At 34.9% G+C, this 14,561-nt stretch overlaps 1 protein-coding gene across 1 annotated transcript; it reads right to left on the bottom strand.

The window, feature by feature from the left end:
* Nucleotides 1-7,914: 7,914 nt before the first annotated feature.
* Nucleotides 7,915-9,081, bottom strand: LOC125418456 (secreted RxLR effector protein 161-like). The gene is made up of 2 exons (XM_048461989.1): nt 8,960-9,081; nt 7,915-8,176 (listed from the first exon to the last, which is right to left on the bottom strand). The coding sequence occupies exons 1-2, from the start codon at nt 9,079-9,081 to the stop codon at nt 7,915-7,917; spliced, it is 384 nt and encodes a 127-aa protein (XP_048317946.1).
* Nucleotides 9,082-14,561: the final 5,480 nt, after the last annotated feature.

The raw sequence follows: 14,561 nt of genomic DNA, 5'->3' as shown, positions 1-14,561 counted from the left end.
TTTTAATTTTGTTGTCTTTTAATTATCTTGCATAAAGCTAGCTTTTAAACAATCCAATTTTGACAAAATTAAAATACCATTCAAACCAAAAAAAAAAAAAAAAAAAAAAAAAAAAGAAGAAAAGCCGATGCTTTTAACTGAAAGCATCGGTAAAAGTGATAATAGTCGACGCTTTTATTTAAAAGCATCGGCTTTTCTTCTTCGTCTTTGTTGTTGATACGAACCTAGGACGATCTGCTCCTAAATCCGTATTATATTAGTCCGGATCTTAATTAAGTTCAAGTTCTAATGGAATGGACCTCAACCCCTAACCAACCTGTGGTTAGAAACCTTGGTATAATGTAGACGCCACAATAGGGGATGAAAAACCTATTGATAAGTCAAGCTAAAACAACCAATTCTCTAATGGTGTTTTAGGTGTTCTCAAAGAACAAAGAGATAATTAATCTCACAAGTATTTTCTTAATCAACTCAAAGTTTTTATTCTTACTGATAACTAAGCCTTTAAATAGGCTACAAAGCCACGAAATTCAACCCTAAAAATAAAGAAAACCAGCCACCACACATAAAGAAACCTAGTTGGCCGAAACTATACTTCCTTTCCTAATCTAAGTTTGATTAATTAATTCCTTTATATTAAATTAGGAATTAATTAATTTACAATGGAAAGAATAAAATAAAAACCTTCCTAAAGTTATTTTTCCAGAGAATAAATAAATAAAAGCCAAAAAGTAATGGTAGTTTCCTAAAACAAAAAGTAAAAACAAATTAGGAAATTAAAAATGCTAGCCTTTTTTATCAAGTTGACTTTGATTAATCTTTGACCTCTTTGAGCTTCAAATCAGCTTCTAGATGCTTTGTAGGATGCCAAATAAGCTGAATATGAAGTCCCACACGTTGCCCATGCTTGGAAAAATAAGAAAAGGCTAATACAGTAAAATACAGTAAAGCCAACAAGCAATACAGCAAATTCGGCCAAATTGTTGATGCTGTCCGTACAAGCCCTTTTTGATTGCATTTGAGGCTGATTTAACTTGATTCCATGACCTATTAGGCATATGTATTGAACCCATAAAGCATTGGAACCATTTCATGCTTCCCGGACTCCAAAAATGTACCAAAACCGTCGCCCGGGTCCGTATTGGCTTCCACCACTTGGATGCTTAGAATAGGCTTTGTATCTTCAAGTATGGACAAGCTCTATTGAGATGGATTACCCCCTGTATAAATACTCCCAGGTTGTCTTTAAATCTCTTAATTTGAGCTCTTGTGATTGGCCTAGTCTTCATCCGTGTCAAGTCAGCACCCCAGCGGGTTATCAGTTGAGCGGGCTCGGGCGGAATCACATCAGTTGTCTTCTTCTTCTTCCTCCTTTTCCTTTTCCTTTTTCTTTTTTCTTTTTTTTAAGTTTTGAATTTATTTTTTTTCAAATTCATTGCTATCTATCCAACAATCCGAATATGAGAAAAATAAAAGCAAAATTTAAAAAATAGTTGACCAAATTGTACAAATATTACATGAGTTAATATTTAATTATGTTAAATATTATTTTGTTATGCAAAAACTTATTTTAATTTTGTTGTCTTTAAATTATTATGAAGTTAGCTTTTCAACAATCCAATAAAAAAAATTAAAACACCATTCAAACAAAAAAAAAAAAAAAGTCGATGCTTTCAACTGAAAACGTCAGCAAAGGTGATAATAGTCCATGCTTTTAATTAGAAGCATTGGCTTTTCTTTTTCTTCTTCTTCTTCTTCTTCTTTTTTTTTTTTTTTTTAAGTTTTGCTTTTATTTTTATAAAATTCAGAACTATCTATTAAACAATCCAAATTTGAGAAAAATAAAAGCAAAACTTACAAAGTAGTTGACCAAATTGTAAAAATATTACATGAGTTAATATTTAATTTATTCAAAATATTATTTTGTAATGCAAATATTTATTTTAATTTTGTTGTCTTTTAATTATTTTGCTTGAGGCTAGCTTGTAAACAATCCAATTTTGACAAAATTAAAACATCATTCAAAACAAAGGGGGAAAAAAAAAGCCAACGCTTTTAATTAAAAGCATCAACAAAAGTGATATCTGACGCTTTTAGTTAAAAGCATTGACTTTTCTTCTATCTTTTTCCTTTTTTTTTTTTAATGTTTTGCTTTTATTTTTCTTAAATTTGAAGCTGTCTATTAACAATTCAAATTTAAGAAAAATAAAAGTAAAACTTAAAAAAAAAAAAAAAAGAAAGTCGATGCTTTTAACTAAAAGCGCTGGCAAAAGTAATAATAGTCAATGCTTTTACAGAAAAGCATCGTCTTTTCTTTTTATTTTTAGTGATGCTTAAAAAACATCAGCTATTGTTGGACTTTTAAAGACGCTTTTACAATCAAAAGTGTTGCCTATTTTCCCTTTTTTTTCAAATTTTATTAATATGCATATAATTATGTAAATATATATATATACATAGATAAATTGAAGAATAAGTGGTTAGTAAATTAACACGGTACATAAAATACAAAAAATTAGAGCTTGAAATATCGATGTCTACCTGGATTGTGAAAACTTAAATAGAGTAGTGTATCCATTAGACAATACTACTACTGTCACTTTGTTATCTATTTTGCAGAATAAAGAATTTTTTGTTGATTCAATGGCTTTGTTTAAAAGATTAAAAATAGTCTGTGAAGATCTAGATAGTATTGTTTAACATACTAGTTAGCGAAATGAAGTAAAAATTGACAATTGTTTTTTAAATTATTTCAATATTATTATGCGACACTTTTGCAATGAAAGCATCGCCTAATTATTATTATTATTATTTTTTTTGCAATGTTTACTTTTTTTTGTTTGCCATTTAACTTAATTAATTTTTGCAATATTAATAACCTATTTGTTAAATTAAGGAGCTTCAGTTTTTTTTTTGAAATATCAAATCATTAGGCATCGCTTTACTCATCAAAAGCGTCGCCTATTATGTATTAAATTTAAAATAATTATATTATCTTACTTTTCTAAATTAAAAATAAAAAATTTTAATTTTAAAATCAAATAAATTAAATTAAATAAGTAGATTAATTATTTTTTCTGTGTGTTGCTAATTAATATATTCAATATTTAGATACATTTATAAAAAAATTAAAATGCAATAGAATGTTAAAATTACAGACAAAAGCTGACGCTTTTGCTTACAAAAGCATCGCCTAATCTTTTTATTCATAAATAAAATAGAAAAATATTATATGCTTCTTCAATATAGTTTACCAATGCCTTGTCTATAAAAGCGTCAGTTAGTGTTTTTAATCATCTATCCAGTGATGCCGAAAAAAAGCGTCGCTTATTTTTATTATTAAGCTATGTTTTCTTTTCAACATTTTTTGAAAGCATCGTATGTGTTTGGTATTTCAGCCAATGCTTTATCTTCCGTGTTGCAACTTTCTTTTTGCAGATGCCTTTTTTATTTTTTTTTTATTTTTTTGTAGCGTGACATAATTACTGTTGCTAGATCACTATTTTTGTGTAGTGCAAAGAGAGGCCAACTTGAACATAAAAATATAATATTTTATTCCACCTATCATTTTGCTTTATCCATTTGATTTAAATCTCCTTGTTGTTTTCATTTTATTTCATTTTTTTGGAATGATATTTGCGGGTTTATGTTATTGTGATGGTTCATTAATTATATTTTAATGCCTTTAAATTGAAAAGGTTGTCATTTAAGCATTTAAATTTTAATTTGTTACATTTTTGTACACTTGGATATTTTTACTATGAAGAGGTGGTCAATGGACTCAACCTCACCTCATGTGATTGTTGCAATTTAAATCCTCTTCATTTTAATTTGTTGTAATTGTCGCTTTCTAGTTAGAAAAATTTTGCATTTTATTATTCGGTGAAAAAAAAAAAACAAATGGACCGGATCAAAATGCAATAAATTGAAACTTAAAATCCTAAACAATATTTTAATCATGAAGGCTTAAAATTCAATTTCTCCAATCTATAAGGTACATAAGTACCTAATAGAAGGCAGTATATGTTGGTTTTTATTATTTATTTATTTTTTTATCTTATAAAGATGCAGTGCAGTGCATCACATGTCTAAGAAGGAGAGCCAAAATAGAGCAAATACATAAACCTTTTTTTTATTTATATTTTCCACACCCCTGATTCAATAGACAAAAATAGAGATGTAAGCATTCACATTTTTCATAGTTCATGAACCATATTAAATATGTTCTTACATTTCCCATACATATTTATTATATATCCTAGAGAAAGCAAATATTAAATTTAGTTTATTATTCGAACAATCCCTCCTGTAAACCAAATTTTCTTTTAACTCCAAGCTTAGTCATTATCTCTTTGAAAAGCTGTTGATTAAGAGGTTTTGTTAAAATATCTGCCAACTGGTCTCTGCTTCTGCAATACTCAATTTGGATTATGCCGTCTTTGATAAGATCCTTGAGAAAATAAAATCGAGTCTGAATATGTTTAGTTCTCCCATGTAGAACAGGATACTTAGAAACTGATATAGTTGAATTGTTGTGGCAAAATGGCTTAAACTTGTCCTCCTCCCTGGCACTTAAGACACACAACATCATGAGTTCTAGAAGGTTTAGGATCTAATTTTACCTCATTCTTTGGTGCTTGGACAGATTCGGTTCTAGTCTCCTACCTTGGCCAATTTGAACTTTCTTCTTTGACTTTCGGCTTTAGCTTGCTTTCATAGATGGGATTGTTCCTCCAGCCACTAGAATTGGACCTTCCACTGTTGGAAACACCTCTAAACCATGAGCTTACATCCCTCCTCTTGAATTGGTGCTCAAGCTAAATGGCAACATGCAACATCTCCTCCAACGCCAAGTATTGTTGCAAATCTAGTTGGTTGGCTATCTCACGATTCAAACCACCAAGAAATCTTACCATGGTTGCTTCTCTATCCTCATTCATGTTTAACCTCATCATAAGCATCTCCATCTCCTTGTAGTAATCCTCCATGGACATACATCCTTGAGATAGGGATTGAAGCCTTTGATGCAGCAACCTATGATAATGTGATGGCACGAACCGCTTCCTCATGGCTCCCTTCATTTGGCGCCATGTAGTGATCAAGTCATCTCCAACTCTCCTTCGGGTGTTTTGCTCATTCGTCCACCATTGGAGTGCATAATGGCCAAACTCCATTACTGCCAACTTCACCTTTTTACCCTCCGAATAATTATGGCAATCGAATATCATCTCCATCTTTTCTTCTCATGAGTGGTGGGATGTTGATCTTGATATTGCTAAGATTGTCATCTGCTTCTTCCCTCTTATATCTTCCATGGCCAGCTCTATCTTGAATAGCAAAAGTTTCATCCATACCTTCCTCAAAGTCTCCACCGAATGGCTCTTCATCAAATTCCTCTCTCGGTCTCTCGCGACCTCCTCATCCTCGGCCTCGCCCTCCATGGAATTCTTGCCTATTTCTTGTATTCGGCATTCCTTGTGAGGCTTCTAGTCTTCCCACTCTTTGATTCACATGCTCAACTTGAGCACTAACCCACTGTATTGACTCCAAAACAGCTCTCATGTCCATTTGGTCTCCACTCTCGGTAGCTCGAGCATCGCCATGGAATGCTACGGACTCCTCCTTATTGATCCTCAAGGGTGGCTCTCCTCTCCTCATTCTTGATTCTGTCATGTTAGTATAATAATGCAATAGAAATAAAATAGGACCTTACAATTTCACTCCCTTATGTGTTTCACTCAAATGAGGACTCGACACTCGTGTTTGCACACTTGTTTCGGCTTTTACCCTCTTTTAAGCTCACACACTCTTGCCTTTTCCACTTAATGAGTTATCTCAAAGTTCTAATTAAAACACCCACAAAACAGTAATTAGATCACTAGTATGTTTTAATTAAACTTATCAACAAACAGTAAGCAAAAAGTAGGCAATACCGAAAGAATCCAACAAATCCTAATTTTTCGGCTTTCCAGGTAAGAAAACACAAAATAATGGGAAAACGTTGGAATTTTTAAAAACGGCACCAGATGGTAGTAGATTATGAGTTCAAGAATAAAATTCCAGAAAAAGAAATTCAAATACAAACAAGAATCAAATTGAACAAAAATATAGAATAGTGTTGGTCGTTGTTCTTTGTAATTCAAGTTTTGTATCAAATCCTTTAACTGATTTTAATCCAAATAATTTAAGCACCCAAAATCCAAATATCCAGCAGCAAAAATAATTTCCCAGCAACTCAAATATTGAATAAATAATAAAAAAAAACCAGCAGCTCCAACAAATTTCCAGCAAACAAATCAAACTCCAACAAACCGAAATATTTTTTTCTTTTTTCTTTTTTATTCGGCTTTACCTCTTCTTTTTTTTTTCTTTTTTTTTTTCACTCACAGAACATAAACAACTGCAGTAGCAAGAATAATTACCAAAATTGCAATTCTAACTCCAAAACAAACACCAAACCCGTGACCTCCCAATCAAAAATTCAAATTGTGTGATTTTTTTTTTTTTTATATGTTGCTGCAAACCCTTCCTTTTTTTTTTTTTTTTTGAATAGATGAATGCCAATATTTAAGACTAAAATAGTAAATAAAAATCAACAATAACCAAATTAAAAGAACAATGATTAAAGACAACCAACAAACTAGGAAACAAAAAATAAGGTAAAACTAGGAAATCCTAATTCAACTAGGAATGAATTTTTTTTTATTTTTTTTCAGATGCAGAACGTGTATGGGATGGATGCAACCTTAACCTAATGCTAAAATTGTAGAATAACACAAAAACAAATAAAACAAATAAAGATAGATCAAACCTGAACAAAATTTAGCTCTGATACCAAATGATACGAACCTAGGACGACCTGCTCCTAAACCCGTATTATATTAGCCCGGATCTCAATTAAGTTCAAGTTCTAATGGAATGGACCTCAACCCCTAACCAACCTGTGGTTAGAAACCTTGGTATAATGTAGATGCCACAATAGGGGATGGAAAACCTATTGATAAGTCAAGCTAAAACAACCAATTCTGTAATGGTGTTTTAGGTGTTCTCAAAGAACAAAGAGATAATTAATCTCACAAGTATTTTCTCAATCAAATCAAAGTTGTATTCTTATTGAAAACTAAGCCTTTAAATAGGCTTTGAAAGAAATAAAATAAACCCTAAAAATCCTAGGAAAAACCGGCCACACACATAAAGAAACCTAGTTGGCCGAAACTATACTTCCTTTCCTAATCTAAGTTTGATTAATTAATTCCTGTATATTAAATTAGGAATTAATTAATTTACAATGGAAAGAATAAAATAAAAACCTTCCTAAAGTTATTTTTCCAGAAAATAAATAAATAAAAACCAAAAAGTAATGGTAGTTTCCTAAAACAAAAAGTAAAAACAAATTAGGAAACTAAAAATGGTAATTTTTGGCTATGTTGGTAATGCCAAATAAGCTTATTGTGAAGTTCCTCACGTTGCCCTTGCTTGGAAGTATGAGAAAAGGCTAATACAGTAAAATACAATAAAGCCAGCAAGCAATACAGCAAATTCGGCCAAATTGTTGATGTTGTCCGTACAAGCCCTTTTTGATTGCATTTGAGGCTGATTTAAATTGATTCCATGACCTCTTAGGCATATGTATTGAATCCATAAAGCATTGGAACCATTTCATACTTCCCGAACTAAAAATGTACCAAAACCGTCACCCGGGTCCGTATCGGCTTCCACCACTTAGATGCTTAGAATAGGCTTTGTATCTTCAAGTATGGACAAGCTCTGTTGAGATTGATTAACCCCTGTATAAATACTCCCAGGTTGTCCTTAAATCTCTTAAGTTGATCTCTTGTGATTGGCTTAGTCTTCATCCGTGTCGAGTCAGCACCCTAGCGGGTTATCGGTGGAGCGGGCTCAGGCGGAATCACATCACTCTACTTCAGTTGTTAAAAGTGCTACCACCTGCTGTTTCTTTAACATCCATGAAATTACTCCACTCCCAATGTTGAACACATAACCAGCAACACTTTTATTGTCATCAATACTTCCAGCAAGATCACTATCAGTGTAACCAATAAGATTAATTGGAAGATTTGCTTGATAAAATATACCATAGTCAATGGTCCTTTTAACATATCTCAAAAGTCTTTTAGCAGCTTCCAAATGATTTGAATATGGATTCTCCATAAATCTGCTCACCAACTAAACTTCTAAAAAGACTTGGGTTTACAAGTTTTCCTTCACCAATTTTGGTTAATTTCAATCCAGCAACACATGGAGTTGAAACAGGATTTGCTTGCTCCATTTTAAACTTCTTCAAAATATCATTTACATGTTTCTCCTGAGAAATGAAAATTCCTTCTCTGCCTTGATGAACTTCAATTCCCAAAAAATGATGTAGCTTTCTGATGCAGCTGAGAGAACCAAATATACATGTTGCATAACTCATTTCTTTTTCTATCTATATCTTATCTAAACAAGCAAACGTTGCATTTTGTTTCCTTTTATTTATTTTATTTTTTTTTTCTTACTGATGTGGCTTTATTTCTTTTCCTTTTACTCATCCTGCGTGGTGGAAAACAAATATAAAGAATAGCCTACTGAATGTAAGAGGAGAGATCTTTATTTTTGAAGTATTAAACTTGAGTTTTCTTTCCTCTGTTTCTATTAGAAAGAATTTGGAATTGGACCAGACTTGAATTCTGGATAGGTTAAAGACCTGATAATTGCTCCTTGGTGATTCCAATCGTGACTTTCTACATCAATTGGTATCAGAGCTTCAGTACCCTCTCGGAGTGTTCATGGCCAATTCTAGCTAAAGCTCGCATTGAAATCCCAGCGAAGAAAATCACTCAAAAGTTCTTCTATCTACTGTTGCCAAACTAGACCAAAAATTTGATACTCTCTCAAATGAGAATTGGTAGCTCTGCTCTGTGATTAGCTCTACTTTTGTGCAGAACAATGGGACTGCTACTTCTCATCTGCCTGACCATTCCGGTGACAGATCCACAACAACTCCAGTTCAGCAAACACCTGCTCAACTGGTAAATCTTCAAGTTCCGGACCTTCAAGACTCTCCACCCTTTCGATTCCCATGAGTCCAACGACAGCATTTTCACAATGTCCAACCCCGTACTCTTTTTCCACTCAATTCATACTCGAAAGATGAACTAGAAGCCATGGCACTGGGTCACGGTACTCAATCCACAACCAGCAGGTATGCCCGAGATCAAAATGCTTCCAATTATCGTATTAAGGTAGATATACCGAATTTTGATGGTCTCTAAACATTGAGGACTTCCTTGATTGGTTGCAAACTGTTGAATCTTTCTTTGAGTATATGTCAATACCAAAGGAAAAACAAGTTAAATTGGTAGCTTATAAATTCCATGAAGGTGCTTAAGCTTGGGAGGAACAAGTAGTTAGTAACATATGGAAATAAGGGAAGGGTCTGATTCAATCTTGGTCTCGATTATGTCGAATGTTGTGGGCTAGAATCCTCCCCGCTGATTTTGAGCAAATCCTTTATCAACAATACCACCATTGCCACTAAGGTAACTGTTCCATTAGTGAGTATACTGAAAATTTTATAGACTGAGTGCTCGGGTGAATTTGAATGAGAATGAGGGACAACTTGTTGCTAGATATGTGGCTGGATTAATTATTCCAATTCAAAAGAGATTGGAACCTAGCCCTGTTTAGAATCTCAGTGAAGCTGTTAATTTGGCTTTTAAGGTTGAGAAACAACTTGAGAGAGCAGCCATCAAGACCCCAGCTAAATGGAAGCCACCAAATGACTTTTACCCATCCAAATCTAAACCCCATTCCTCTCAACTACCTCACCATAAGACTACACCCATTGAAAACTCGTTAAAACCAATTGGCAAATCTCAACAGCCATCCAATAGAGCCTTTAATCCTTATGCTTGCAAATCAACCTAGTGGAAAATCAAGAGGATTCAGGGGAAGAATTTGCTAGTGTGGGAGATTAAACCGAGTTAGTAGATGAGGACCAAGGGGAACCAGTAATTTGCATCATACAGAAACTTTTGTTCTCTCCTAAACACCCTATGAAGCCTCAACACCATTCCATTTTCAAAACTAAAAGTACTATCAATAAGAAAGTGTGTGAGGTGATCATAGACAGCAGGAGTAGTGAGAATATAGTGTCCAAATCCTTAGTTAAAGCCCTGAAACTTCCCACCATGAACCACCCAAATCCTTACAAAGTCAGTTGGATTAAGAAAGGGATTGAAACTAAGGTTACTGAGCTGTGTAAAGCCCATTTCAACATAAGGAAGCATTATGTTGATGAGTTGTTTGTGATGTCGGGGAGATGGATGCATGTCACATCCTTTTAGGCCGACCATGGAAATTCGATAATTCCGTGATGCATGATGGCCGACAAAATACTCATTCCTTTCAATGGAAAGGAAAGAAAATTGTTCTACTCCCTTCCAAGCCGCAACCTGATCTCATATCCCTGCCCACACATGGACTCCCACCAGCTCAAACTTCAAACAAGGTCCTATGCTTCTGACAATTTCTGAGAAGCATTTTGAGTTACAAACAAAGCAGTCACAATTTTGTTTGGGTATTGTTGTTTCAATTCAAGCCACAGCAAGTCTTCAAATTCCTCAACCAATTCAGTAACTCCTTGATGATTTTGCCACAATCTGTCTAAATGAGCTGCTTGACTCCCTACATCCCATGAGAGATATTCAACATGCCATTGACCTACTTCCAGGTGCAAGACTCCCCAATATTCCTCATTACTGTATGCTGCCGAAAGAAGCTCAAATTTTGCAGCAAATGGTTGAAGACTTATTGAAAAAGAATCTCATCTGAGAAAGTCTTAATCCATGTGCGGTACCAGCTCTTCTTGTTCCATTGAAAAATGGAGAATGGAGAATGTGTATTGACATCTCGGCCATCAACAAAATTACTACCAAATACCGATTCCCCATTTCCTGCTTAGAATACATGCTCGATAAGTTGAATGGGGCTCAAGTATTCTCAAAGTTGGACCTTCACAACGGGTATTATCAAATATGTATCTGCCCCGGAGATGAATGGAAGACCACTTTCAAGACTTCTTTAGGTCTCTATGAATGGCAAGTCATGCCTTTCGGTTTGTGTAATGCCCCAAGCACTTTTAAGCGCCTGATGACTCAGATTTTGTAGCTTCTCATTGGACTTTGCATGATGGTATACTTCAATGACATCCTTGTTTACAGCCATTCCAATGAAGTCCACGTGGAACATATTAAGCAAGTTTTCTAGATTCTCAAGGATCACCATTTGTATCCCAACCTCAAAAAGTGCTCTTCCATGAGTACAGAACTTATCTTCCTAGGATTTATAGTCAGAAAACATGACATTAAGGCTGACCCCTCCGAAGTGGCTGCCATTCAAGACTGGAAAACCCGGTCAACAGCAACTAAAGTTCGAAGCTTCCATGGACTCGCCACCTTCTACAAGCGCTTTGTTAGGAATTTTAGTTCTGTTTCCGGACCTCTAACAGATTGTCTAAAGAAAGGAAAATTCCAATGGGGCTCTACCCAATAGCAAAGCTTTGAAACTTTGAAGAAACATCTTATCGAAGCCCCTATGTTGGCATTTCCAAATTTTAATAAGGTCTTCGAAGTCGAAACGGATGCATCTTCCATCGGAATTGGAGTTGTTCTTATGCAAGAACAATGGGCTATTGAATTTTTCAGCAAAAATTTATCCCCTGCCCGTCAACTGTGGTCCGCTTATGAGCAAGAATTATATGCCATTGTGCGAGCTTTCAAGCATTGGGAACATTACTTGGTTCAAAAGGAATTTGTTCTTCATTGTGATCACCAAGCTTTGCAATATTTCAATTCGTAGAAGCACATCAATAAGACGCACATCTGCTGGTCCTAATTCCTTCAGAAATTTCCATATGTGTTCTACCATAAAGCTGGCAAACATAACCGAGTAGCAGATGCTCTCAGCCGCAAGGTGCATCTTTTCAACAAACTACAACTTGAGGTTATGGGGTTCTCTCCACTTAAGGACCAGTACCGGATGATCCTGATCTTGGCCATATTTGGCATAAGTGCCGTTTGCACGAGGCAGCTGGAGATTTTCACATTCATGACGGGTATCTTTTCAAAGGGCTGCAAGAATGTATACTTCAAAACTCTCTTCATTTTTAGCTTATTAAAGAACTCCTTGGCGGAGGTTTTGCTGCTCATACCGAACGGGATAAGACAATTTCCCTACCAGAAGAGCATTATTTTTTGCCTCACTTAAAATGGGATGTCATTAAGTTTATCAAGTATTGTGTTGTTTGTCAAACTACCAAGGGCCATCACCAAAATATCGGTCTCTACACTCCCCTATGAGTCCCCAACAACATTTAGGAAGATATCTCACTTGATTTCATTCTTGGTCTTCCTCTTTCACGGTGCAAAGTTGATTCCATTTTGGTTATTGTTCACTGGTTCTCCAAGATGGCTCACTTTCTCCTTTGCCAGAAAGATGTTGATGGATCTTATATGGCCTCCCTGTTCTTTCAAGAAATTGTGAAACTTCACGGCATACCAAGATCGATCACCTCTGATCGGGATGTCAAGTTCCTTAATCATTTTTGGAAAACCTTATGGCGCAAGTTCAATACCGTGCTTCAGTTTAGTAGGACTTACCACCCTCAAACAAATGGCCAAATGGAGGTTGTAAATCGTACCCTTGGCTCCAAGCTTCATAGCCTTGCGATACGAACCTAGGACGACCTGTGCCTAAACCCGTATTATATTAGCCTTGACCTAATTATGTTCAAGTTCTAATGGTCACCTTAACCTCTAACCAACCTGTGAATAGAAATCTTGGTATATAATGAGAACGCCACAATAGGTGATGGAAATTCTATTCATAAGTCAAAACTAAAACACTCATTCACTAATGGCGTTTTAAGTGTTCAAAGGGAACAAAGAGAATTCAATCTCACAAATGAATTTCTGTATAAAAATCAAGCTTGATTTTTCATTGGAAATAAGCCTTTAAATAGGATTTGAATGAACAAAATAAAACCCTAAAAAGGGTTAGAAAATTTCGGCCAACATAGAATCCAATTATGAAATTGCCTAATTTCACACCCTTTCCTAATCTAATTTGGATTAATTAATTCCGTTACTCTGAATTATGAATTAATTGACTTACAATGAAAATAATAAAATAATAACTTTCCTAAACTTATTTGTCCAGCAAATAAATAAATAAAAACCAAAAGTAAAGGTAATTTCCTAAAACAAAAAGTAGAAATCAAATTAGAAAACTAGAATACTAGCTTTTTTACTAAGTTGAATTTAACCAATCTTTGACCAATTTGAGCTCCAAATAAGCTTCTATATGCTTTGTAGGATGTCAAATAAGATTATTATGGAGTCCCACACGTTGCCCTTGCTTGGGGGAAAGAGAAAAAGCCAACTCAGCAAAATACAGTAAAGTCAACAAATAATATAGCAAAACCTGGCCATTCTCTCTCTCATGCGCACACCTCTTAAATGACCAGCAAAGCTTTAGTCTTGACCAGATCCCATGACTTCTTAGTGATATCAAGTGAATTCAAGAATATTTGAACCCATTTTCCACTGCCCGGAATCCATAAATGCACCAAAATCGTTATCCGGGTCCATATCGGCTTCCACCACTTGTATGCTCAAAACAAGTCTTGGATCTTTGGGTATAGACAAGCCCTTTTGGGAATGAATTACTTCGTGGATAAAGGAAGCAAGGTTGTCCTTAAACTTCTTAGCTTGAGCCCGAGTAATCGACTCGGCCTTAATCCGTATCAGGTCAGCACCCTAGCGGGTTGTTAGTTGTGCGGGCTCAGGCAGATTCTCATCACCTTGCTAGTGACTCTCTAAAACAGTGGGATTCATACTTGCCTCAAGCTGAGTTCACCTATAACAACATGGTCAATCGTTCCATCAGATTCAGCCCCTTTGTTATAGTCTATACCAAACCACCTAAGCACATTGTCGACGTTACTTTCACTCCTTTTACTCCTCACAAGACAGCTGACACATTAGCAAACAAAATTCATGATATTCATACCCAAGTCACAAATAATCTGAATACTGACAATGCTCGTTACAAGGCTATATTGATCTCCATCGCCACCATAAGACTTTTAAAACTGGAGATCTTGTCATGGTCCATCTTCAGAAAGAAAGATTCCCTACTGGAACCTACAACAAACTTCAAGCTAAAAAGATTGATCCTTGTCACATACTGAAGAAACTTGGAGATAATGCCTACCAACTTAAGCTCCCTTCACATCTAAAGATTTCCCACACCTTCAACGTTGCTGATCTTTTTTAATATCATCCCCTTAGTGTTGCTGATTGCTCTTCATCTTCCTCACTCGTGGTCGAGCTCTCTTACAGTTGAAGGGAATGATGAAGCTGAGAGAACCAGATATACATGCTGCATAACTCTTTTCTTTTTCTGTCTATATCTTATCTAAATAAGCAAATGTTGTGTTTTATTTCCTTTTTTTTTTTTTCTTATTGATGTGGCTTTATTTCTTTTCCTTTTACTCACCC

Source organism: Ziziphus jujuba, chromosome 12 (genome assembly GCF_031755915.1).
Source record: "Ziziphus jujuba cultivar Dongzao chromosome 12, ASM3175591v1".
Taxonomy (NCBI): domain Eukaryota; kingdom Viridiplantae; phylum Streptophyta; class Magnoliopsida; order Rosales; family Rhamnaceae; genus Ziziphus; species Ziziphus jujuba.
Note: the sequence above shows the minus strand (reverse complement) of the source record. Positions and strands in the feature narration are given on the sequence as shown.